General features: G+C 40.9%; 1 protein-coding gene across 5 annotated transcripts in view; it reads right to left on the minus strand.

Annotated features, from left to right (window-relative positions):
- The window catches only part of LOC101943495 (protoheme IX farnesyltransferase, mitochondrial), a 159,919-nt gene that overhangs the window by 15,611 nt on the left and 116,780 nt on the right, over window positions 1-27,528 (minus strand). For all 5 annotated transcript variants that reach the window (XM_065563359.1, XM_065563358.1, XM_065563356.1 and 2 more), the window contains one exon: window positions 3,751-3,983. In XM_065563359.1, the coding sequence (XP_065419431.1) occupies window positions 3,751-3,983 (233 nt within the window). The remainder of the gene's footprint in view (window positions 1-3,750; window positions 3,984-27,528) is intronic.

A 27,528-nucleotide genomic window follows, 5' to 3' on the forward strand; every position in this document is an offset into this window, starting at 1 on the left:
CACGTCTATCGAACTGGGTGGTTTATATGAATGCTGTGGCACTGAACTACTCCGTTCTAAAACCTGAGGAGGTTTCAATTGGTTGGGATCAAGCCACCACTGCATCAGTGTATGGAGTTCATTGAAATGAAAAACCTTAAGGCAGCTCGTGGCCCTCTGGAGATGGGAATAGTCACTATACATTCTATTTTGCTATATTTGCTAATTAGGAAAAAAATCAGTCAAAACTGACAATGAATATTTCAAGCAACAGGCAAACAGCAGCATGAGTGTAATTTAAAGTACATATGTGGCTGTTCTCTTTTGTGCTAAAATAAATAGCTCTGTTATTTCCTAAAGACGTCTGTACTACTGAACAACTATAAGTTCAACAGTCACTCATGTATCATGGGCAGAAGTGCTTAATGTGGGTCTCATGAAGGAGAATCTAAAACAAAAAGAGGAAAGCTGTACCAATTCTTTGCTCTGACCTTATCCTAACGCTTATGATTTAAAACAAATTTGCTGTGATTCTCCCCTTCATCAAAGTGAAACAAGTCACGTCAGGGCCTGGATTTATTAGTCAAACAAATAACCTTTTATTTAACTGGAAGGAAATAGCAACACAAAGGAACAGAAGGAGGGGCTTTCAAGGAAGCAAATGTGGCACTGCAAACCACTGTCTGGCAGCCAAGCTATATATAAATAGACCAGATATGTGATGGTGAGAAGCATGTGGTAAGTGGCATTTATCATACATCTTTGACTACCTCACCTGCATTCTGCTCACCCCTAGGATTTATGTTCACATTCCAAATCTCCCAGAAGTTTCAAATGGGCACCATTTAAAAATACCAACTTTCCATAGAAATGTTTCCTTCTTTCTCTTGAAATGTGTATTCTGTCCCAAATTACACTGGCCCAAGTTCTAGGCTAGATGATGTTCACTGACATCTTTAAGTGCTGATCTCTCAAGACCTATCAGGGCTAGAAATGGCAGCAACAGGCCACTGGACATGTTTTGTAAAGCACTTTGAGATCTCCTGATGAAAAGAGGCATATAAGAGCGAGGCATTGTTATTATTGGAAATAAGAGAATCCCAGACTTCCAGTGGGAAATGCAACACTCACTTCTTACCTTGGAAGTTGCTGAGACACTAGCCTTTAAAGTTGTGGCATTTTAATGTGCATTTATTTTGGAAAATAAAAATAAATTCCTAAATGGACTTTGGAAATAAAAAAAGGTTGATCAAATCTGAGGCTTTTGGAACTAAACCGGACTTATTTTCTTTACCTCTGCTGAAGTATAGATCTTATAAACGCTGTTTCAAAAACTGCACCTTCAGCTCCAGAACCGCAATCCGGGAAGCGTCTCAAATTATGGCAAAGGAACAACACAATCTTTCAGCAGTAAGCCTTCCTGAACCACGTCAGTGACGTTTGCTGTTTTCTGGTATATGGGAGCAGGGCAGTGATGGCTACACAAGTTTGCCCACCAAAGAGGGAAGTGAAAGAAGTTCTATCCTTAATGACTACCATTGCCATAACTAGAAACACATACAATAATGTGATTGCTCTGAACACTGGTGCTTGAGCAGATTGCAAGGGGAGAAAATCCACAATAAAATGTAAACCCAAGAAATTCCAGTGAAATGGTGAGTAGCTCTCTTTTCATTAGTGTTCTGACTGCCCTGCTACACATTCTTCATTGTTTTTCAGCTGGATATTCAATCCTTTTTTTAACAAGGTGCAAAGGTATTTTCACACCTTTACCTAAAAAGAGGTTAAGTCTGCTAGCTAATTACACTTCATTAAGAGGTTCCATGACCTTGGCTATGTGGGTTTAAGAGAATGGGTGCATATGCTCATATATGTGTGTGAACACACATACAAACCTCTTACAGAGGGCTAATCCTGCAAGGGCTGAGTTCAGGGTGTTCAGCACTGGAGAACTGAGCTCACAGTGAAGTCGTTTTCCACTATTAGTCTATTTTCATTGTAAAGAGGAATGCAATGCACTGAAGTAGTCAATTCTAAGTCACTATTATCCACTATTATTATTGTATTGCACCAATGTCTAGGTGGTGGGAATAAGGGGGTGTGACTTTTCTGGAGGCTGCTCCAGCTGCCAGGCCCCTGCCCTGCCAGTTGCTCCTCCTCCGGCCTTTGAATCACTTCCAGGCCAAGAGTCATCTGGTCACATCCCCCTCCTGGGTCTCAGGTTACGAAGAGGCGGCTATAGCATCGGTGCAGGCAGCTAGAGCAGCCTCCGCAAAAGTCACACCCCCTTATTCCCACCACCTAGACATTGGTGCAATACACAGGGAAACTGAGGCACACACAGCATTCATGCAAAACAGTAATACTCACATAGGCTCACATACAACATAACAAGGGAAAATCCCCACTTCGTCACACAGAGGAATTGCCAAACTGTATCAGACCCAAGGTCCATCTAGGCCAGTATCTTGTGTCTGACAACGGCCAGAACTAGATCTATTTTACTACTTTTTAAATATACACAAATATTTATTTAACATTCTTAAAATAATTCTCTTCTCTTCAGTAACACTGAGCTTCCTAAAAGATCTCATAGGCATTCCACAACACAAGATTTCATCATCTTTTCTTAGGCGCCATGATAGAGTGAACGAATTAAAACCAACATGCCAAGTAATGGGCAGTTAAGAAACTTTCAACACAGTTCTGAATTAGAGCTACATCAGAATAGATTACATACAGAGGCAATTCAGGCTGATTTCCAAAGCAAGGACTAAAAAAATGAATGGTTTGATAAGGACTTTGCATGGATTTTGAGTATTCCTGTTTAGAATTCTGGTTGTTGCAAATAGTACAAGAAAAGTCTTCAACATGCCAAGTAGTGAGATGGGTGCATGCTAAACAATTCCATAATCTACATCATCCTGCTAAACTGATTTACATAAAATAAATCCAAAACGACTGTTACATTTCTCAATGGGCCTGTTACCTGAACTACAAGAGTTTCACTTGAATATAACAAATTAGTGATACTTTTAGGCTGTACGTTCCTAGCTGGCAGGAAAAACAAGCTCCAATTGTCTCAGAGTTTAGCTTGTGAACAGATCAATGTTTTATATGTGACGTAAAAATAATTCACAATTACTTAAAGGAATCTCCACACCTTCAGGAAGGGAAAAAAGGAACTTTGAGTGTTTAAAAGGAGGCAGTTAAGCAATCTACCAATAAATTAACATTCTAGGATATTTTCTAGAATGTGGTGAGAGAGTGGTACACCTCACAGGACTTTTCCTGCAGAAACCCTTCAGCAAGGCGGCCTAACTTGATTTGTTTCTATTCTGAATTTCTATAACATATTGTTCTATTCACAGCCCACATGCTGGGTCAGTGCTCTTCATCCTGATTTTTGTTCCCAGACAGTCTCAGCATATATTCTATGGAACTCATCCTGCAACTGGTCCTTTGTCTCTAAAGCCCTCTAAAGGCAGAATGACAAGATCTCTGTTTATTTCTTCAGTCCTAATATGGTACCGTGCCATGCATGTTTGCCAACACAAACAAGTCTTTATTAACTAAATGGAATACAAACCACTTTTTGTGGCATTGTGCTACAATATGTATTGCATCATCCTACGCTAATACCTGTGCTTAAGGGAAACCAATAGTTTTTGTCTCCAGGGTGGTTATTTTCAGCTGTCCCAAATGCAGTAATGGCAACCGCCTGTCTCTCTGCCTGTGTCTCCAAATATGAGACTTATATTTCATACTCACCAGCATCAAGGCTGCCGGTAGCTGCAGTCCAGCCCATGATGGGGGGAATGGCACCAACAACAGCTCCCACCCACGTGTTGACAATGCTCATTCTTTTCATCGGTGTGTAACAACACGTGTACAGGAAAATGTTGAAGGCTCCCAGCGCCCCAGTGAGAGGATTTACTCCCAGGGTCAGCAGGGCGATTCCTGGAACTGCACAGGAGGCGGCAAAGGACACTGCAAGCAGAGGGCTGTAGGGAAAAAAACAAAAGTAGAGGACACACATTTGTTAGCAAAAGAGCCTGTGGTCACCTGCTATTCCATCCCCATATCTCTTTAGAGCAAAAGCTAAGATTAAGGTTGCAAAACATTTTCCATTTACAGCATTGTTTCCAAGATGCTTGTAGCTTTTTTCAAAAATGTTCTTTTATGGCTGAAATTTCCACACTCGACCTCTGTCCTAAGGTGAACCTTTCTAGAAAAACTGAGCCAATTCCACTGAGTGACTTTAGAGTTATAACTCATGGGACAAGGTTACCAGAGAAGAGCAACAAGAATGATTAAAGGTCTTGAGAACATGACCTATGAAGGAAGGCTGAAAGAATTGGGTTTGTTTAGTCTGGAAAAGAGAAGACTGAGAGGGGACATGATAGCAGTTTTCAGGTATCTAAAAGGGTGTCATAAGGAGGAGGGAGAAAACTTGTTCACCTTAGCCTCTAAGGATAGAACAAGAAGCAATGGGCTTAAACTGCAGCAAGGGAGGTTTAGGTTGGACATTAGGAAAAAGTTCCTAACTGTCAGGGTGGTTAAACGCTGGAATAAATTGCCTAGGGAGGTTGTGGAATCTCCATCTCTGGAGATATTTAAGAGTAGGTTAGATAAATGTCTATCAAGGACGGTCTAGACAGTATTTGGTCCTGCCATGAGGGCAGGGGACTGGACTCGATGACCTCTCGAGGTCCCTTCCAGTCCTAGAATCTATGAATCTAGTTCTGATTCTAGTGACCAGTGCTGATAACTCAAAAATGCCTGACCTGTGTCAGTTTATAATACTTTTCATAAAGAGTCCACAATGAGAATTAGTACCTTAACAATTTGGTAGCGATCTTAGTAAGTTGCGAGCATGTGGAGCAAGCACATCAGGAAAAATGCCTCAAGTTTGTGTGTTTAAAGCTACTGAAGTAATCAACATTCAGTGTGGCAGAGGAAGTGAATTGTTGTGGCTTTGTCAGAATTTCAGTTGATTACAACTTTTGCAAGGTGCTTTTTTGGGAAGGTTTGAGAAGAATCAAGGCAATTATTTTGGAGTTTTCTAAGTAGAAATAAGCAGTTTTTTGGATTTACTAAAACATGGCTGAAGTTTCCAAGTTCAAACTTGGCTGGTGTATAGTGCTCACCAGGGGAAATTTGACAAAAGAACTTTACAGCGACAAAATCAAATTAAAATTTGTTATTTTCTGAGAGCAACGGCAACCAATTGGTTTCCATTAGAAACTCCTGTTTTCCAAGGGTCAAATGTAGGAACACAGAAGGAAATGGTAGTAACTCTACTCAAGCTCCACTCACAATCCCAGAGTAGCTGGAAGTTAATGCTGACAATTTAAATGGCCATTATTAGGCTTCAGAATAAACACCAAATGAGATGGACAAAGGCAGTTCAGACCATACTTAGACCAATTATTTCAGTCAGTCAGCAAATCCACACTGTCTGGGGTCTCAACCCTGGTGCCAATATAAGGGGCCTGAAATTCCATCACCTGGCTCAGTATTACACCATGTGACTTCAGTGGAGACGCACCTAGTTTACAACGATGCAAATGAGAGGAAAATGTGGTGCAAGTGGAAAAGGCTTCCCTCTGCTTCAGTTAGTGGAAAGGGAAAACTGGCAGAAGAGTGGGAGAGGCATGAAAGGGAGGAAGGTAGTTCTGTATTAAGTTAGCCACCTTTAATAACCTGTACGCTTTCCAGTACACATTTTACAATAAAATTAATACGTTTAGCTAAACGTTTACTGGGAACAGGAATAGAAAATACACATTGACAATATAGCTGAGTTAATAACACTACAAGAACCTTAACTTTACAATTCTAGACTCTTAAAACTATACAGCCTTCACATTCTATTATTGTGTTTTGCATTCAATATCCTATGTGTTTTTAGCAGCATGCTTCTCCCCCACGAAGTCTTTAATCCTGCTGTGTGCTTTGCAGTCAGCGCTCCATGCTCAGCTGTGGAAGTCCGGCTAGCAGTGAAGATGAATTTTAATAAGTCATTGTTAATAAAGAAGCTAAAGGTTTAGTTCTGATTTTTAAAGCCCTGGTCAGGCCATTTGCATCCCAGCATTTTATAAATGCTAGAATAGTCAGAACTGTTAAGATGGGTAAACTTCAGGTCGAAATGTTGGGACTAAATAAAAGACTGTCTTCAATTTAAATTAAATTGACTAAACCAAGAGTTTGATGACATGCAGGAAGATAATTCTGCCAGCTTTTCAAATCCAGCAACAGATTTTAGATTACACAGTGTGGAGGGAGTGTCATCATTTCCTTCAAAGATAGCAGTAAGCAGTCCCAGTGTTCTTGGTACATTACAAATATAGGCAAGGTACTGTGTTGTCATCCATCGACAATGAGATGTAGATTGAGAATTTTGCTAATGAGTAACACTATAAAAGGACCATACGGTGCCGTGTGTTCTTTAGTTTTACTGTTAGCGGTGTTTTTTTACAGGACTGCAGCAGAATACAATATGCACAGTAATTTGCCTCAATGCTATGTCTACACATGCTACAATTTCTCATCATTGCCTCTGCACAGCAAAAGCCTGACTTGGCAAAACAAATATAACTCATTTAGTTCCTGAGTAAGGTAGAGTTGGACTGTAAATTCCCAAATGACACATGAGTGATAAAGCAAATGTATATCTACTGCCGTGAAGACAAAGAACCAGCTTCAGCCCTTGCACGCCATGTAGCCCCGATTCACTTCAACGGGGCATTAATGAGGGCAGAATTTGGCCCAGCGTGGTGAACACTGCTCTCGCTAATAAAGAGCAGTGACTCCAGTCTGTCTCTTCATTCCAGACAAATGCTACACTGATCCAGTGGCACAAGAATAGCAGCAGATCCAAGCACTTCACCATTCCCCGTGTGCAAAGCAAATGGTAGAGCTGCCTGCGAACAAGCCTGGCACCAGAGGGAAGTCGATAAATCTGTTCCTCCTGCACAGTTGACATGGCTCAGAAACAGCCCTGTAATACCAATGCTGAGTGTAATACCCAGCCTGTCAGCCTCATGATACTAGAACTGCGAGCTGCTATCAAGAATGGCTATTGTTTGGTTTCTGTCATTGGGTGTGAGAGGGTAAGACCTTGCAGATCAAAATAAGTCACAACAGGTCGCAGGTGCGTCTGGATAAGAGAGAAGCCTAGTGGTTAGAACATGAGACTGGAATTCAGGAGTCTTGGGTTCTATGCTGCGTGGCCTTCGATAAATAACCTGTAAAACAGTCATCATGCTAAATGACCTCACAGGGGTGCTGTGAGGCTAATTAATTAATGTTGGCAAAGTGCTTTGAGATGCTCAAATGAGACACACTACAGAAGTACAGAGTTGGTGTATAATCATCTGGGTTATGAAATAATTTAACCTTTTAAACTGGGACACAGGATTGACTAATATGCTTGCTGGTATTACACACTGGCACTAACAAATAAGGAGACTGGCTATATGAAGGGATGAGTTTGGTTGTGAGCTCATTCCCTAGCACCTGGACATGGTGGAGACTTGTAGTTCTGCACAGAGCCACAATAGCTGGGGATGGCCATTTCGTGCTCTCTAGGAACGCCTCTGCTTCACCCACCCCTCCTGACCAAAGCTTGGGGTGATATCTGGCTCTAGAGGGTAGATCCCTACAATAGGGGATATTTTTTGTGGGACTGTGTTGTGGGTGGCATGGAAAAGACAGTGACGGAAGAAGGACTTGGAGATTTCTTGGGAAAAATAATAGAAAGGTTTGGACCTCCACATAGCTCAGTTTTTAAACATCTGCCCAGCTCGTTGATGATCTTTTTGCTCAATGATTCATTGGCACTTTAGTGGTTGGTTACAAAATAAAAAATAAAAAGTGATTCAGCGATAAATAATTCCCAACCCAGCTTAACACCAGACTCAGCTATTTCTGATCTTTCCACAAAACTAACACCAAAACCAAGCCCAAAGTACTATCATTATTATTCAAAAGAGCAATATGTGCAAACTGCAGTTCCTTCAGGAAAAGGTAAATATTTAGTGTTTGTTATTACAATTTTCAAAAATGTTAACGGCTGCCAATTGGTCAGAGCTTTGAGGATGTTACTTCCCAAGGGAAATATACATCTGCTCTGAGAAATTCCCCCCAAGAAGCTGAGAGATAGGAGATGACTATTACAACTGTTCAGGGAAATTTCCATCAGGATGTCCTGAGATCTCAGACAGACCACTAGTACAAGCACTTCCCAGAAGTCACAAAGTAGTTTGTACTGGTGCTTAAAGGAAATGCCCTTGACAAAGTCTAGGGCACCATTTTTTGGCCTGTACAAAACAACTTTTTTGTTTATTTTAAACCTTTCCAATAATGGCAGATAATATACATACCAGCGTGTGTGTGCATGTATATTATATTACATTCATACTTAAATGCACTCATTGTTACAACTAAAGGAATTAATATCCTTAGTCAGTTACTAGTTAACTAATCCCTATGTAGAAAATAAAACCCAAGAACAAATCCTCTTAAGGATCCAGTATGCAGGAAAGATACTTTTACATTAAAATAATTATTCAAAAATGCAGACAAAAAACTACTCATTTGGGCGCTTGATTAAATACCAAAGTATTTCCCTGGAAAGAAAATGATCAGTTTTAAAAAGGATTTAAAATCTAAATTTAAACAGTATTTATTTGAATGGTATTTTCCAAATGTCAATAATATTCTGAGCAGCTAGTGTATGTAAAACTATTGTTTGAGAGACAGTGTATAGATAACACTTCTAACTTGCCTGTTTAGGCAAAAGAAAAACTGTATTTAATCCCCTCCCCATCACCATATCTAACAACGTATCACAAACAGAACATTCTCTATAGATAACCCTTGACAGCATGTACACTAAATAATCCATCCATCCTCCAGGTATTTATTTCATGCTCATCATGGTGGTATCTGAGTGTCTTACCAAACTCAAGAACAGTGGACTACACAAGATTAGAATCGTCTCTTCTCTATTTCTCAATTCAGGATAAATCAGTGTTGTCTGAAACTAAATATAACAGAGATCTTTAAATCCACTTGACTACTCACAAGCAGCTCCAAGTAGGGAGATTTCATTCACCATTCACTGCTTGACTCTCAGGCTCCCTTCGCTACAGGTGCTACACATCCGTATTCACTATACTGCTACCTTTTACCAGACAGCACTGCAAGAAGACACAATGTGTGGTCAATGTGCAATGTATATGTGGCACTTGTTGCCCTCCTAATACTTATGAGGTCTGCCCATGCCACCCATGGACAAATCTGGTGCCCACATAGGCTAGGGGAAACTGCTATACCCCTATCTATGTATTTATACTGTGACCATCCACATGGTAAAGCACTGCATTCATATATAAAAATCTTTCACCATGATAGATGCAAGTAATAATGCACAAGGGTCTGCTGTCATACTATCTAGGAGTGTATCCTAGGAGCATACTGTTGGGCCAGAAAAATATCTTCGGGCAACATGGCTCTACCAGAGACTACAGCAATGACAATTCTGGGACAGAAGGATGGTCTTATGGTGAAGTTACATGACTGAAAGCCAGGAAGACGTGGGGTCTGGTCCTAGCTTGGTCAAATCACTTAGAAGCTCTGTGCTTCAGTTCCTCATCTGTAAGCTAGGGACTACAGTGCCTACTTCACAGGGGTGTCATGAGGCTAAATTTATTAATATTTGTGAAGTGCTCTAACATCCTCCTATGGAAGGCAATATATTAGTAATGACTCTTACTATTGTTCCCAGGTAGTTGAAATGTATTGATTTATCTCCAATAGAGTCCATCTGAGGAAGACCCTTTCCAATCCACAGGACCCAAGAGGAAGAGGAATAAAGGCTCAGTTTTCTATTCATACAATACAAAGCTGCCACTGGCACGGTGAGATTCCAGACACTGTCAATCAGGCTGGGGAGAATCACTCAAGGATAGCTTGGGGAAGGTAGGGAGCAGACAGGAGGGAATCCCACAGGAGTAAAATTCAGGCTTCCACGCCTTACACAATTGCTAGGCATTCACCTGGAACCCTACATATCATGTGTGGTTGATTGTGACTTCAGAAAACGTAGCAGCCTGCTGTCCCCTAATTCATGTGTGCCTGACAGGTCTTCTCGCGCACACGCACACACTTACTTAGGGGTCATGATTCCTGGGTTCAATTCTTTACTCTGCTACTGACTTTCAGCTGACCTTGGACAAGTCACTTTAATTTCCTTGTGTTTCAGTTTGCCCAGCTATACAATTAATATATTTACCTACCTCACAGTAGTGTTGGGAAGCTTAATTAATATTTATAAAGTTTTTCTACATTCTCAGTTCTCATCTAATATCCACATGAAATCTTAGGCTAAACACTTTGTGACTACAAGACATATACTGGATGTACAACCTTAGAATATGTTAAAACTTTAGTACCATTTAAAAATCAACATTTTAAAATGACAAAAATTCAAAGCTTAAGAAAAATAGTGTTTGAAAATCAGGAAATTAGATTGTTGTTTTTCAAAGAACCTAAACACTGAGAAATAATTAAGGTTCCAACATCAAACCCCTTCTCCCCCTGGAATGCCTCAGCCCCGCACTCATATACATACATATCTTTAGATACAAAGGCATACAAACCTGATACAATGAGCTTAATTTGTGACCTAGCACTAATGGGTAATTGTGCGTGTAAAACATGTATTTGCATATAAGAATAAGCTTGAGTGTAAGTGCCCATTTGTATCTGCTTGCATATTTTGTAGGTGAAACCTAAGTGCCTATATTTGAAAATGGGATTCAAAGGAGACCACACAAGTAATAAAGACCCCTTTCCTTCCTGCCTGCCAAAACCATCCCTAACAATCCCTATATGAAGAGCTTAATTTTTGACCTTGCACTAATGCATAAGACAAAGACAAACAAAGGGTGGCAGGGGAGAGAGAAGCACAGAGAGGTTAAGTGACTTGCGCAAGGTCACTCAGCTGCTTAATGGCACCTCACCCCAGGTCTCCCAACTTTCACTCCAGTGCCCTATTCAATAGGCCCCACTACATCTCAATAAAACAGGTAGCTGTTGTTTGCTCTGTTTTTTTCCGAGACACTATGGAGGGATGTAATCAGTGATGCCATGGGGGACGTGATTATCTTATCCATACTGTTTTGCTTTTGCTACCACCTATTTAATTCAAATTCCTACACAAACAGTTGGGAGTAAACGATGGCTTTGTTGAAGATTCAATACCCTGCCTTGTCAATTACAGACAGAGAAAGTTCTCACACCCATTAGGAACCCCGGTAAGTCCTCCAGCAAAAACAGGGAACAACAAGCTTTATATTCCTGATATTTCCTAATGTAAACAAACCTAACACAGCCCCCAGCCCCCTCCCCATCCTCCTTTTATCTTTTGGGGGTAATGTGGGGGAGGGGGAGGAAACGGTTACTTGCCTGTATTGTAACTGTTGTCCTTTGAGATGTGATGCAGACAGGTAATCCAAGCAGGTGTGCATGCACCTCGCACACTGAAGCTGAAGAACTTTGCCTAGCAGTACCCGTGGGGCGGCACTCACACCCTTTGCCCCTAGCCCCTCCCCTGGCTATGTAAGAGCGGCAGTGCCCCAACCCCCCTCAGTTCCTTCACACCGAACGTCATTAACACAGACTTCAATGCAGAGGGGAAGGAAGGTGTGTTGTGGAATACACGTCTGCATCAGATCTCAAAGGCCAACAGTTACAATACAGGTAAAACGCCATTTTTTCTTTTTGGAGTAGATGCAGCCGTTATTCCATGCAGATGACTCACAAGCAGTGCCTGCAAGAGGTGGGGTTCGGAGTCTATTTAGACAAGGACCGCAGGATTGCCTCCCCAAAGTTTGCATCTGATCTGGATGCAGTAGCAATGGCATAGTGGTTTGTAAATACATGTACAGAGGACCAAGTGGCAGCCGTGCAAATGTCCAATGTAGGAACGTCACTGAGAAATCTCATCAACATCGTCAGGACCCATGTGGAATAAGCTCACACCCTTTGAAGAGGCGCAGTCTGAGCTACTTTGTCTGCTGTCACGATACAGGAAGTTATCCACCTGGAAACTGTCTGTGTAGAGACTGCTCATCCCTTCATTTGGTTCACATATGAGATGAAGAATGAAAAGGATTAGTTTTATCCAGGTGAAAAGCCAAACCTCGCCTAACATCCAATGTGTGAAAATGCTGCTCATCTGGGGTTGAATGCAACTTAAAGAACATTGGTAGATATAGAATTTGGTTCAAATGAAACTGAGAAACTACTTTGGACAAAAACTTAGGGTGTGGCTCCAAGGTTACTTTGTTTTTGGAAAATTGTAAGGAGGCTCTGCCATCAAAGCCTGCAACTCTCACATTCTCCTTGTAGATGTTATTGCCACAAGGAAAGCAGTTGTCTGACACAGAAGGGAGAATGAAGAAGTGGACAAAGACTCGAACCGGAGGTCCCATAAGAGCTGCTAAGACAACATTAAGGTCCCACAAAGAAACCGGTACTTTCACAGGCAGGTGGAAATGAGTCATTCCTTTCAAGAACCTCACTACCATGGAGTTTGAAAATACTGACTTCCCATGGATGGGTAGATAAAACACCGAAATCGCCACAAGATGCACTCTCAACAAACTAAGTGCAAGACTAGAAGACTGAAGGTGTAACAGGTACTCCAAAATGTCCTTCATACAAACCATCTTCGATTGAACTCCCTGGGCTGACGACCACAGCAAGAACTGCTTCCATTTGGCCAAATATGCTGCTCTTGTGGAAGGCTTTCTACTGTTAAGCAAGATTTGCCACATCACCCATGAACACTGTTCCTTCTCATCTAACTGAGCAGCACCCATGCCGGGAGATGCAGGGAGCTGAGTCCTGGATGCCAAATCTGACTGTGATGCTGAGCCAGGAGGTCAGGGTGAAAAGGAAGGAATATGGGAGACTGAACCGATAAAGTGAGGAGGTCGAAGAACCAACACTGCCTTGGCTACACCGGAGCAATGAGAATGAGTTTGGCATGATCCAATTTCAGCTTGAGAATGACCTGCAGGATGATTGGAATGGAGGAACAGCACCCAAGAGTGCCAATTCCCAACTCAGGTGAAAAGCATTAGTCAGAGAGCCCAGCCCGAGATCCCCTCGACAGCAAAACAGACAGCATCTTGTGGAGATCAGGTCAATGGTCAGAGTGCCCCAAACTGCAAAGACAGCACAGGATGCTGGGCTTCTGAGACCACATGTGATTCAGGGAGAAATTTCTGCTGAGGTGATCTGCCAGGTGATTTTGGATCCCAGGTAAATGATCATCCATGGGGGAAATGTTTTTCCTGATGCAGAACTGCAAGAGCCTGATCACCTCCTGATAACAGCATGTTGGAGTATGCTTCCCCACCCCCTCACCCCCCTGGCCTGTTTCCATAATACATCATGTGGGTATTGTTGGTAAGGATGTGCACCAGTGAGTCCCTGATATGATCTCGAATGGCCTGACAGGCATTATAGATGGCACGAAGCCCCAGGACATTGATATGGAGAGAAGCTTCCAGTTCTGACCACAAGACTTGAACTTTCAGTGACCCCAGATGCACTCCCCAACCGATTAAGGAGGCATTGGTGACAACAGTCCTGGACAGTGGGGACTGAGCAAAGGGAATCCCCAGGACACATGGCCCTGAACTGTCCACCACTGTATGGAGTTCAAGATTGGCGAAGAAAGTTGGACCAGTCTGTCCAAAGTATGATGATTCAGATGATAAATCAACTTCAGCCACTGAAGAGGACTTGGGCTGTGGTTGAGGGTTGAGACTGCAGTTCCAGACTTGAGAGGCAAATTGTGTGGAAATTGGTGAGTCGGCAGAAACACTCTGGAACTTGTAGAGTCTGTCAGGGCCTCAATGAATTTGATTCTTGGAGTTGGGACTGGTGTTGACTTTCTGCTGTTTAGGATAAGACCTAGACAGTCAAGTAAGCATGGCATGAACTGAACACGAAAGAGGACTTCTTCTCTGGACTTGTCCCTAAGTAACCAGTTGTCAAGATATGGGAGGATATGGATTCCTGTCTTCCTAAGGTACGGTGTCACTACAACTATTGATTTGGTAAAAACCCAGGGAGCAGGAGACAGATCAAAAGGGAGCATGGTGTACTGATAGTGCCAATCCACCATGACAAACTGAAGAAACCTCCTGTGGGTTGGGAGAATTACTGTGTAGAAGTAAGCATCCTGAAGGTCTAGGGAGCAAACCAGTCATCGTGATTTAATGTGGGAAGGACACGTTGCTACAGTAACGATCCAGAATCTCAGGTATCTGATGTATTTGTTGAGGTGGCAGAGGTCAAGGATAGGACTCATCCCTCTCTTGGGTTTAGGAACCAGGAAATACTGGGAGGAGAATTCCTGTCCCCGATGCTGCAGAGGGATCTCCTATACAGCCCCAAAGGCCAGGAGAGACTGAATCTGCTCAACAAGTATCTTGTGAGAGAGGTCCCTGAAGAGGGATAAGGTAGGTGGGTGGGGAGGAGGGATGGAGAGGAGCGGTCTGGTATAAACTGATCTGACAGTGCTTGGGACCCAGCTTTCTGTAGTAATAGAGTCCCAAACTCAGTAAAAACAAGCCATCCCATCCCAGGGGAACAGAAATTGAGACATCACTGCTTCCCTGGACACACAAATCAAAATGGATGTTTGCTGGATGCTGGGAGAATGAACCAGCTGGCTAAATCTGGAATCAGAGGGCCTTCGCTTCTGGGATCTATGCCCCCTTCTTGAGGTAGTCCTGCTGCTTTACAGGAAATGAGGACTACCTGAAGAAAGCTGCAAGTGGTATTGCTGCTGTTGCTACTGACTGCTATAGTGGTGTCTCTGTACAGCCAGAGTCTAAACTGCCAAGGAATTCAAAGTATCTCGGAAATCCTTAAAAGAGTGCAGGGTCTTGCCAATCTTTTTCGAAAACAAAACCCAACCATCCAAAGGTAAGTCCTCAATGGTCTGCTGCAAATCAGGCACAATGCCTGAATTCTGCAGCCATGAGGCCCTGCTCATGGTCACAGCTGATGCCATAATTCTGCCCAAGGCATCTGTCACATCCAGGGCTGATTGTAATGAAGTCTTGGCTACCATACAGTGTTCTGCAATGAAAGCCTTAAACACTTCCCTGGCGGCTTCTGGCAACTTGTCTTCAAACTCAGACATGGCCATCCAATTAACAAAGTCGTATTTAGAGAGGAATGGCTGCTGGTTCGTGATGCACAATTGCAGGGAAGAGGTGGTATAAATCAGCCTCCCAATCAAGTCCATCCTTTTGGACGTTTTGTCCGTATGTGTGGATTTATTCCTTCCCTGTTATGCCCTGTCATGTGCTGCAGTTACCACAAGAGAGTCAGGGGCTGGGTGGGAGTAGAAACCCTCAAGACCCTGAATGGCAACAACATGCTGCTTCTCTGCATGCTTTGCCACGGGAGGCAACAAAACAGGAGTATTCCAGAGGGCCTTGGCAGGCTCCAAGAGGACCTCATTATTCAGGAGAGCTACTTTCCCTGGAGCTCATGGTTAGAGAATATCCAACAGCTTATGCGTATTCTCCTGCAGAAATTCAGCCTGAATGTCTAAGATAGCGGCCATACGTTCTGTGACACGAAGGTCACAATGGAGGCATGAAGCAGTAGAAACCATGGCACTGGAAAATTCCTGAACTAGTGCAAAATCAGGGACTGAGAGGCAAGCAGTCTGAAGCTGCCTGATCTGCCATCAGTATGCAGACAGTTGGCCCTGGTGCTGATGTCATTTATACCGGATTCAACGGATGCCCCATGGCTTGAACTGGAGTTAATGATATGGGCTGTGGCTGATCTTGGCGTAGTACCTGCGAGTTGTTAGATGGACCTACTCCATCCTGTGTGCTGGAAGGAGTACAGTGCCGGTCAGCACTCCTCTTAGAACAGAGGTCTCCAAACTGTGGGGCATGCCCCCCCTAGGGGGGCACATAGGAACCTTGGGTGGGGCATGTCAGGTCCCAGGCTAGCCCCTGGGGGAGTGGAGGGAGCTCCACCTAGTCCCTCCCCGCCCCCAGTTCTGCTCCGATTCTGCCCGCAGCTCTGACTCTAGCCATGGGCGGTGAGAAGGAACAGAGGGGTTTGGGAAGGCACTGCCTTTATATATATCCAGGGCAGGGGCTAGGGCCATAGGGCACAAGCTCCGCCCCTACAGATACTGCTATGCAAAGTTCTGCGGCTTCTGTGTGCTGGGTGCACACACACCTACATGGAATACATGGCTACGTTTACTTGAAGAACCACCTATCACGCCTCCTTCATATATCCAAAAGAAGCCAAAAAGTCAGGCCTTCATTTTCCTCTGCACAACCACTTTAATGATACCAAATAGCCTCCCTACTAGAAAGACACAAACCATACCTATTCATAATTAAATTATAATGTTACATGCTTTTTGCCAGACCAAAAAACATGGCTTAGTTTCATCTGATGAGTTTTCTGCTTTATTCATTTGAGATACAGGCTCATCAACAATGCCACATTTATTTCCCTCAAAGCTATAATTTGTTCACTGCTATCCACAGAAACAATGCTAAATTAGCACTGAGTTCATAATGTTCTATAGTGACAGGTAAAGGATATTGAGACAATAAAGGTGAGATTGATGTCTTAGATTAATCTCAATATTGCTGCTCTAGATGAGAATTTCATCTGCATACGAGACTGTCAAAACAATTTATTGTAATAAAAAGAGGCCCAGTCTAAAATCTCCCAACAACAAGCTGTCTGGAAATGGTGGAAGCTCTGAACAAGTTATTAGAGAAAGAAAAAGAACAGGAGGTGTGATCCTTAACGCTACCAGTCATTTCACCATTATATTCTTGTATTAATTTGTGAGACAGAAGTGCCAAGCACGAAGCCTACTAAAGCTTCAATTAATTCAGATTTCAGAAATAAACATCCCCAGCCCATTTTCTTCTTTTATGGTGTCTGTATTAGAAAATACTAAGGCTGTCAAGCGATTAAAATGTTAATTGCGATTAATCACATTGTTAAACAATAACAGAATACCATTTATTTAAAAATATTTTTGGATGTTTTCTTCATTTTCAAATATATTAATTTCAATTGCAACACAGAATACAAAGTGTACAGTGTTCACTTTTTGTTTATTTTTTATTACAAGTATTTGCACTGTAAAAAACAAAAGAAATAGTATTTTTCAAGTATCAGAGGGGTAGCCATGTTAGTCTGAATCTGTAAAAAGCAACAGAGGGTCCTGTGGCACCTTTAAGATGCCTTCTGTTAAAGGTGCCACAGGACCCTCTGTTGCTTTTTACAGTATTTTTCAATACACCTAGTACAAGTACTGTAGTGCAATCTCTTTATCATGAAAGTTGAACTTACAAATGTAGAATTATGTACAAAAAACTGCATTCAAAAATAAAACAATGTAAAATTGTAAAGCCTGCAAGTCCACAGAGTCCTACTTCTTGTTCAGCCAATCGCTCAGACAAACAAGTTTGTTTATATTTGCAGGAGACAATGCTGCCCGTCTCTTGTTTACAATGTCACCTGAAAGTGAGAACAGGCATTTGCATGGCACTGTTGTAGCTGGCGTCGCAAGATATTTATGTGCCAGATGCGCTAAAGATTCGTATGTCCCTTCATGCTTCCACCACCATTCCAGGGGACATGCGTCCACTGCTGATGACAATCCACAGCAGTGTGGACCAACGCATGTTTATTTTAATTATCTGAGTCAGATGCTACCAGCAGAAGGTTGATTTTCCTTTTTGGTGGTTTGAGTTCTGTAGTTTCCACATTGGAGTGTTCCTCTTTTAAGACTTCTGAAAGCATGCTCCACACCTCATCCCTCTTAGATTTTGGAAGGCACTTCAGATTCTTAAATCTTAGATCGAGTGCTGTAGCTATCTTTAGTAATCTCACATTGGTACTCCTTTGCATTTTGTCAAATCTGCTGTGAAAGCGTTCTTAAAATGAACAACATGTGCTGGGTCATCATCCGAGACTGCTATAACATGAAAAATATGGCGGAATGCAGGTAAAACAGCAGGGGACATACAATTCTCTCCCAAGGAGTTCAGTCACAAATTTAATTAACACAGTTTTTTAACGAGCTTCATTACCATGGAAGCTTGTCCTCTGGAATGGTGGCCGAAGCATGAAGGGGCATACGAATGTTTAGCATATTTGGCATGTAAATACCTTGCAATGCCAGCTATAAAAATGCCATGCAACTGCGTGTTCTCACTTTCTGGTGACATTGTAAATAAGAAGAGGGCAGCATTATCTCTTGTAAATATAAACAAACTTGTTTGTCTTAGTGATTGGCTGAATAAGAAGTAGGACTGAGTGGACTTGCAGGCTCTGAAGTTTTACATTGTTTTGTTTTTGAGTGCAGTTATGTAACAAAAAATCTACACTTTCACGACAAAGATTGCACTGCACTACTTGTATGAGATGCACTGAAAAATACTATTTCTTTTGTTTATCATTTTTAGTGCAAATATTTGTATACAAATTATAATAACATACACTTTGATTTCAATTACAAACACAGACTACAATATATATAAATATGTAGAAAAATATCCAAAATATTTAATAAATTTCAATAGGTATTCTATTGTTTAACAGTGCAATTAAAACTGTGATTAACCGCAATTAATTTTTTTAATTGCGATTAATTTTTTTGAGTTAATCGCATGAGTTAACTGCGATTAATTGACAACCCTATAAAATACTATTCAAAAGTGCATGGTTGGCCTTGGGTAGCCAGCCATCCTGACTTTTTCTGGGCTCACCCATGTGCTATTATATGTTCTAAAACCACATACCAACTTCTTGAATCAAGTTTTTAAATTCTTCAATAGATACAAATACATACCGAAGTGTAAGCCATGTCTCCTGATTGTTTTTATGGCATTCAAAACCTGTCTCCAGTCAAGATTAAGTTAGTAGAACATCCATTGAAAAAGCATCAATACACAGTTGTCCAATCTAGTCTAGAAAAACTGATACTCAGCTTCCCTGGATTAGCAACTGCACTGATCTCTCAAATAGCACCTCAAATTCCTGCAGACATAGAACACCAAGCATGCAATGGGTTCCTGCAACCAGCCCCAATTTAGGGGAAGAGTCCATGACTGTTATGCATAGTCATATGGTACTTAGATATGACATGGGCGTGTTCTCCAGTGGGACGAATGTGGATCAGCTGACAAAGAAATTTTTAAAAAGCTGCAGCCTGAAGCTCCACAACTGTCCCTAGCAAACAGGCCTGTTTTGGAGATCAGTCAAGTAAATGAAGGAGGGAAGGAAGGAACTTCCAGAAAGCTCCCCCGGCCAATCCCACCCAAGCCAATGCTCTTAGTCCAAGGAGAGAGAAGCAGAAGTCTGAGGATTTTAGGGGCAAAGCAATTTCAATAATATAGGTACGATAAGGAGAACTCTTCCTGCTCAGACAAGTTAGATAACAGGGAGGAAAATCTACCCACCTCCTTGATGCCCTGCAGTGTGTTGACATGGATCTGTGGCCCAGCTTTCCAAATGGAAAACTGCCCTAAAGAGTCAGCCTGGTATTCCCCTGGGATAGCTGAATCCCTGGGTGGCATAAAGTCGGTGAAGCTGGTTGTAGAAGACTGCGCTGTAGAAGGCAGGTCTTGCCGTAAGTTGCAGGCTTTTCCTTCTAAGTAGCACCATGTCACCTTGAAAGGATTTTTGATGGAAGGCCAAGAAAGCGCCTGTATAACTCCTGAACTCAAAGTAATGAAGAGAGCATTCAAAACCAATCAGTAACCACCACAGACAATTGAATTATGGCAATCCACCGATGCTGAAAGTACATTCTAACTTTCTGCATAAATCCTTTCAAACTGTAATATTTATAGCTTTAGTAATAAAAACCATATCCACTAACATTGGCAAACTGGAAAAGTAATACAGCAATAATAATGCTAAATAAGGGAAACTGAAACTGAATAACATTCCCTGGACCAGTAGCTCTCTAGCACTGATGGTTTTTTTTTTTAATCTCTAACTTTTGTTACAGACACGTATGTTCAGAAATATAAGAGCCTGACAGTTCGCTTATGACTGATGTAAAGCTATCCACACACAAATCTGATGTTTTAAATCAAAGTGGTTAAACAATGAAGCGTTATGCCTTCCATTTAGTACAGTTACACAGCATATCTTCCCTATAAAACACTTACATGCATACAGAGTGACAAAATGTTTTTACATTCAATTACAATTTTTAATCAGAGATTTGTTTAGTCTCTAATGAGAGATATTTCTTCCTAATTAAAAGGAAAAAATAGGTTTTAGCTTCGGCAGAATGGATTTATTGCTGGGAGAACACTTTTCTACACTGATGCTGCTGCTTATGTACATCTTATGTAATATCAATCACAAGCTTTACTAAACACGGAGAAGCTGCTCTCTCACTTTTAATGTCACATTTCATGGCCAGAGTGCAATTTTATATTATGAAAGATGTGAAAAGCTGCTGATTGGGGTCTGATGTTGCAAAGAACCGGAATTTCATTAAACTAAACAGTATCTATCAATGAGCTAAAATGGCACTATTTTAAGAAAAAAGAAAAATGGTGTAGAGTTGGGGAAAAAATCCTAATAGATATTCATTTATTCTCCCTCACTCAATCATGCAAAAAGGTTCTTGACTCATGATGAGGGCTGGAAGATGATTTATTTTAAAACTAAAATGCAAAACTAAATTACAGTTCTAATTGAGAACTCAACCCCCTTCACCCTCCCCCACCCATTTCACTTCCCCATCAACTCAGGGCATCAGAACATGCATTTTTCTGTCATTCATGCCTGAAGCTTTAGAGAAGGTCTTTTGGGAGGGGTTAAAATATGTCAGAGACTTGTCAATCCCTTCTATGAATTATTTAACTTCCACTTCAAATGTAAAAGAAGCAGTATCATCACGCCATCAATATCTCATCACTTAGATCTCTGTTACTCTCAATGTTTGCAATCCACATGGATTTTGGTGTAGAATCTCATCACAAAGGATATGTTGGGAATGTTCTAGGCCCAATCTGAACAAGACCTGGTACAGTATCATCATCCCCTTATCTAGTTACAACACTACTGCAATCTGTAATGTAGATAGGGGTTTACCTGTGCTCCTTAACAAGGTTAAATGGACTTCTGCTTGGATTGCTGATTGGATTTTTGTGATCTTAGCTTTCAGATAACACAACCCACTACATTTGAAGGGTTTGGTAATTATTTAAAACCTGTTTGTAAGCACTTCAAAGAGTAAAAATATTGATATGATGAAGATCTGAAAAATGATCTGTAATAAATAAATTAAATTTGAAATGGGGGAGGCGGGAGGAGGAACTATCTGCACAAAAGGAGTATAAAAACCACTGTGGTACTAATGCCCTAATGAACTGAGTTAATGGTCCAGCGCTTAGAGACACTTAAAAGAGGAATTTAGACTACCATTATAATATCGTGTCTCCTGACAAGGAGTTTACAGCCCCGATTGTCTCAAAAGAAGTCGCTTTGAAATGCAAGGATTTAGGAAGGGGTTCTTTTGAGCCAGCATTACCTTCTTTTGTGTATAGAGTAAACCCAGGCTCATCAGCACCAACCTGGAAGTGGTTTTGATTGACACCTAGACCATCTGACCAGGAAAGGGGGGATTTGATATTGAGTGGCACCTGGATATTACAAAGATTGAATATGTTGAGAGTATGGTGAACACAGAGTCCTGCAACAGTAAACATACAAGTCTGGGTGGAAACTGCTATAGAGTTACTTTCTCGAGTTGCGGCTCTCAGTTGGAAACTGCACTCTGACTTTGCAACATATGTATTCAAAAGTGTACTTATTGTAAATAAATAGAGAGTAGGGTAAACTATCCTGTGTCTGTGTCAATTCATTTCTCTCCCAACGAGGAAATAACCCATGCATGGAATCCAAACCTTCCTGTCATGACAGTATATAGCTGTTGTTTAAAAGTGTAATTGACACTGTATTTTAACCAAATTGGAGGCAATTAGCTTCTCCAGATCCTAAAGAATCTGAGCTGCAGATGTTCTCTCTCCCTTGCCAGAGCCAGTGACTTTAAAACTATCATAAACTAACAAGTCTGGGTTAAAAGAGCCATTTCGTTCTAAAAGGGACATATTTCTTTTTCATGCTTGCATTACTCAAAATTGGCTTCATCGATTTTGCTGATTTCCACAAAGACGTTAGGTTTAGGATGAGACAAAGCAGAGGGATTTCAATAGAAAATAAAATGATGAGGGAGTGAAAATAGGAGATCGGGGTGGACCGGCTCTTTCAATCTAGAGCTTTATACTACAGCTCTGATCCTGCCCTCCTTTGTACCAGTGTAACTCCATATAAATGATGTCAGGATCTGGCCTTATGAACAAGTACACTTTGTGTGTCATTCCTGAGCCAATGGGGTTCTGCATGGGTAATGGATCGGACTGCAGGATTGGGATCATAGTGACAACAGGTTTGGAATGAAGTTACTACTGAGAAATTCTGAAGAGACTTACTTTACTTATACTAACTTACAATTACTTGTATTATACTAAGGCAGATAACACAACATAAGAACTAGGGGTCACCCGATGAAATTAATAGGCAACACACTTAAAACAAACAAAAAGAAGTAATTCTTCACACAATGCACAGTCTACCTCTGGAACTCATTGCCATAAGACGTTCTGAAGGCCAAAAGCATAACTGGGTTCAAAAAAGAGTTAGATGAGTTCATGGAGGATAGGTCCATCAATGCCTATTAGCCAAGATGGTCAGGGACGCAACCCCATACTTGGGGTTACCCTACACTTCCAAATGCCAGAAGCTGGGAGTGTACAACAGGGGATTGCTCACTCAAAATTACCCTGTTCTGTTCATTCCCTCTGAAGCACATGGCACTGGCCACTGCCAGAAGACAGGATACTGGGCTAGATGGACCATTGATCTGACCCAGTATAGCTATTCTTATATTAAGCTAAATTAACTTCCTTATGCTATCTGTCCTTTGTGATAAAACAGAAACTGCAAATGGCCTTGTCACTTTATTTAAAAGACAACATTAAAAATAAAAAAGATCTATACTTATAAAATGTTTATGTTCTCATTACATTTGCTATACACACCATAATGCTAATCATAACAATTCTTAGCAACCCTGCAGACGGTTAACATGCTCCTAGTTATATGTCTTTGATAGATAGAGAGGAGTGATAGGGTGAATAATATTTGCAGTTCCCCTGCAGTCAGGAAAATGTAAATATATTTTTTAAGTGCTTACAAGTCAAACCTACAGTAAATTTGAAAAATGCCCCCCATAATATTTAAACTAAGTCCTGGTTTATAATCTAACGAAACTGGCAACTAAATGATCCACTCATTTTACTTATAAATCTCAATCTTCTATTCACTTAAAAACCAGGTGCAAGATGACAAACACTGAAATGGGTAATATTTCCCCTCAAAACTGCAACCTTCCCCTCTCGATTTGGTTCTTATCCTATAATCTTTTCAATACACACTTCCGCGGAGTCCTCCACAGTGGATGCCCTTAGAAAGCAATGGATGAAAAAGTTGCATTAGGCTGATCAGGATGGAGAATTTCGCAGTGCAAAATATTTATCATTTTTTTTCCTAAAACAATATCAGCAGAAAAGTTGGTCAGCCATTAGAAGATTTAAGAGGAATAAGATCAGAAACTATAAATCCTTTCAAGAGACCAATAACAATGACGGAAAGGAATTATTCACTGTTTCAGAAGATGGCAGGAGCAATTGTCCAAGGGAAAGCTAGACTCTAGACATTATTAGCTGTAAGAGCAAATGAACAGTCAAATTACAATGTAAGGAAGCTACATTCTGCCTATCTAAATCCCCACTTCAATTTCTAGAGGATACTCTTCATTTCTTATCTTAAAGTATTGTGCAGTGTTATTAAATAGCTGCTGTGCTCCCCCTAGAGCGGATTCTCCTGGGATGAAAGGCATTATGTAAATAAATATAGACTAGGATAAAAGTTATGTAAAAGTTATTACTAGAGGTAGATAGTCAAACCAGCATCCCCACAGATAATCAAGAGCAGGCTTAGATTAAAATATCATTCCTGGGAAAGAAGTAGGTAGGGAATAGTCCAGCAAAAGGCAGATAGTCAGGATGAATAAAGCGAGTTCTATTTTAATGGCCCTACTATCATCAGAGTTGTTTACATTACAAAATTATCAAGTCTGAACATGTTAGATAACATGATGCTGACTATGATGTACCAAGCAGAGCAGACCAGGACAATCGTCTTCAGCATATTATGTCAGGTACCACTATGGCATGCCAATATTGTGTTATCTAACACAGTTGTTCACAGTTGTGTTCCAACACGATAATATGCGGTAATGCAGATTTGCCTTGAGAGTATATGAAATTTAAAATACAGCAGCAGAATAAAGAAAGAAACGTCTTAAAGTTATCAAAAAATTGAAGAAGATATGGTTTAGAGGATTGAACAGAGGATAAACTACTGATTTTTAAAGCTAACTATGGTACTGATTCTCTTTCTGTGGCCTTGATCAAGTTACATTTAGTATGACAGTATGCATTAGACACAACCCATAAAAAGATAAGTGTGGAAATAGCCCCTGTTCCTTGGATATGGGGTGTGGAGGAATGAGATGATAAAGGAACCTGCTTTTCCTATAAAGTAAAACGATCCATTTTGGTAAGCTTTTGAGACTCATGGATTCTGGGACAGTGAAAGACAGACTAGAAGCAGCTGATTGAGACAGAGAACTTTCTCCAGTGTATGATACAATAGTCTTTGTATTTAAACCTACAACCTATGCTTTCTGCATTGATTAACCTAGCTGTGTTTATAATCTGTGATGCTGTTTTGATTGTGATTTTCTCTACTTTTTACCTGTGTGAAATACACTTTGATTTAAGAGCAGTAGAGCTGGGTGAGCAGACAATGATCTTGGAGTGTCTACGAAAGAAGGAAATGGGCTTCTGAGCATAAGGTAGACAGAAGCAGGAGTGACATGAGCTCCCACACACAAAAAGTGCAAAAGAACCCCAAAACTGCTCCCCACAAAAGTGCTGAGAACATTTGCTGCAATCAATGTGGGGATGGACAAAGTCAAATGACTTGAGAGATGCCAGACTCGATTCCAGCGTCACACAGCAAGAACCATTTCAATAGTTCTTTCAATGCTAATATTAACAGCTCTGAACTAACAACTCCTCTTCTACAAAACCAAAATTAAACGTGTAAGACTTCTGAGAAACAGCAGCAATATTTTCTCATCTCTGTAAGAAATGACTGAATGTAGAGTGGGGGGCAAGTTACAAACATCCTCTAAAATATGACTGCTAGCATACACAGAAAACACCAGAGTACTGCACTATGAGCAATGTACTGAGGCAATGTTCCCAAATTTTACTTTCTGTTTTCTCAGGCTGTCAATCAAGGAATGAAGTGAGGGCTGGGGGGTTGTTATATTTATGACCAACCATTTGTATTATTTTGTATGTTTTAACCTTTCAGATAGGTGTCCACAGCATAGGATTGGCATCTAGAACTATATTTGACTAATCTGAAGAAAAACAACAACAAAACAATGAACATCCAACATCACAGCACATGACTATATAACATCAGATCGTCCTGCAGCTACCTCAGTGAGAATCACTGTGGATTGCGTCTATTTACTCTTTGATTTATAACAAAATATTCCATGTGATTCTATGTCCTTATCGAGTAGTTTCAAATAAAATGTGAGAGAGGCTCTTTGCATATCTTAACCTCAGGAATGCGGCCTCTCTAGTTATAAAGACGGAGCAGCACAGAATATGCCAGCAAAAGCTAATTAAAGTATAAGAAAAAAAACCTGCTATCTGACTTGCCAAGTTGATAACGTGTAAGCTATACTTGTTTAAAGACTCGATAAACTCTGTCCTTTATAGAAGAAATGCACTTTTAACATGACTTACTGTAAACAGAATTCAAAGTATAACAGCTTACAATCACAGGCAGCGCTGTAATGGACTTGTTGAGTAGTGACATTTCTTGGAACACTTGGCACATGTTGAATAATGGTGCGGTTGTGGTTAGACCAGATAAGGTTCAATACTATTAAAAAGGGAATAAAGTGTTAGGGTTTTGATTGAGTTAAGCCAAAATTTACAAACATGGATCTGAAACGTTTGACACACTCAGTAAAAGGGGGTCAGAAGGAAACATTTCTGGACAAGATGTGATATTGGGCTTTACAATATTTGATTGTTTGTTTGTTTATGAGCCATAACGGATTGTGAAAATCCATTTCAACAACTGTCTCTGAAGCAAAGTAAACTGTTTGCCACAAGTTAGTTTTTAAAAATTGAACAGCTCAAACCAGAGTGTTCCAAAAGGCCCGTTCATATCGAACACAAAATCAGAAGGATTAGTATACAATAGTTTGGCTCCTTCAAGTTAACTGTGTTCTACCCCCTGGAGTGGCGCTGACATGGGAGGATAAAACAACTCCATTAGGAGTCCATATCGCTTCTCTGTAGTGTTCCTCACAAGCAGATGGAGTGGCTATTTAGCCAAATGCACCGTGACTCCTGGTTTATACATGAGCATCTGGGATGTTTCCTAACGTGATGTGATGTACAATGTACTCAAATTTATCAACTGTCCCACATGCAATTAAAGATTCTGATAAATAATTTGGTGGTAAAGGCCCCACAGCTGAACTGAAAAGCAGCAAGGCGTGAGGGGTCAAGTGTTTCCGCAGGATTTATATTTAACAAACAGAAAGCTGCCTACAAAGGAATGTCTCTATTGAGCTTTTGCAGAATTATTTTCAGACAGCAGGAGTTTGCTGAAGGAACAAGCTGAATAGCTAGTAACTTCTGCAGTCTTCGTTTTAACCCAAATGAATGTGAATGTAATGCTGGAGTTAATAAAAAAAAGTTGTTTTTTAATTGCTCTGAGAAACAAAATATATATGGAGGTATTAATATACAATTTCCTGCTAATATACATTTTGATCTAAGGATAATGTGCAGAATCAACATTTTTCTGTGAATGCTACAAAAGGACTCTAGTACCTTAGAATCATTTAATCAACATCTTATGCACACAGTGAATAGATAATTGAAATATAAGTACTGTCATCCATAGTCCCTTTGGGAAAGTGACACAGCAAGCATTATATCATTCCATTAGTCCGCCCTTTGATGTGGGTTTTATTCTCATTAAACTGTGTTTTAGCCTCGAGGTTCTCCCCATCCCCCCCAATGACGTGGCTATGGAAAGAATTAAGGGGGGGGGGGGGGGGAGGGAAAGAGCCCCGCTGCTTAGAATGCATGGGCTACATTTTTACAAGTAATTGGACATGTCAAAAATATAAAGCTGCCTTTTTTATTTCTTATTTACCAAATGTAGCCAATGCCAACTTCCCCATCTTCTGAAAAACACGGG

Source organism: Chrysemys picta, chromosome 12 (assembly GCF_011386835.1).
Source record: "Chrysemys picta bellii isolate R12L10 chromosome 12, ASM1138683v2, whole genome shotgun sequence".
Taxonomy (NCBI): Eukaryota; Metazoa; Chordata; order Testudines; family Emydidae; genus Chrysemys; species Chrysemys picta.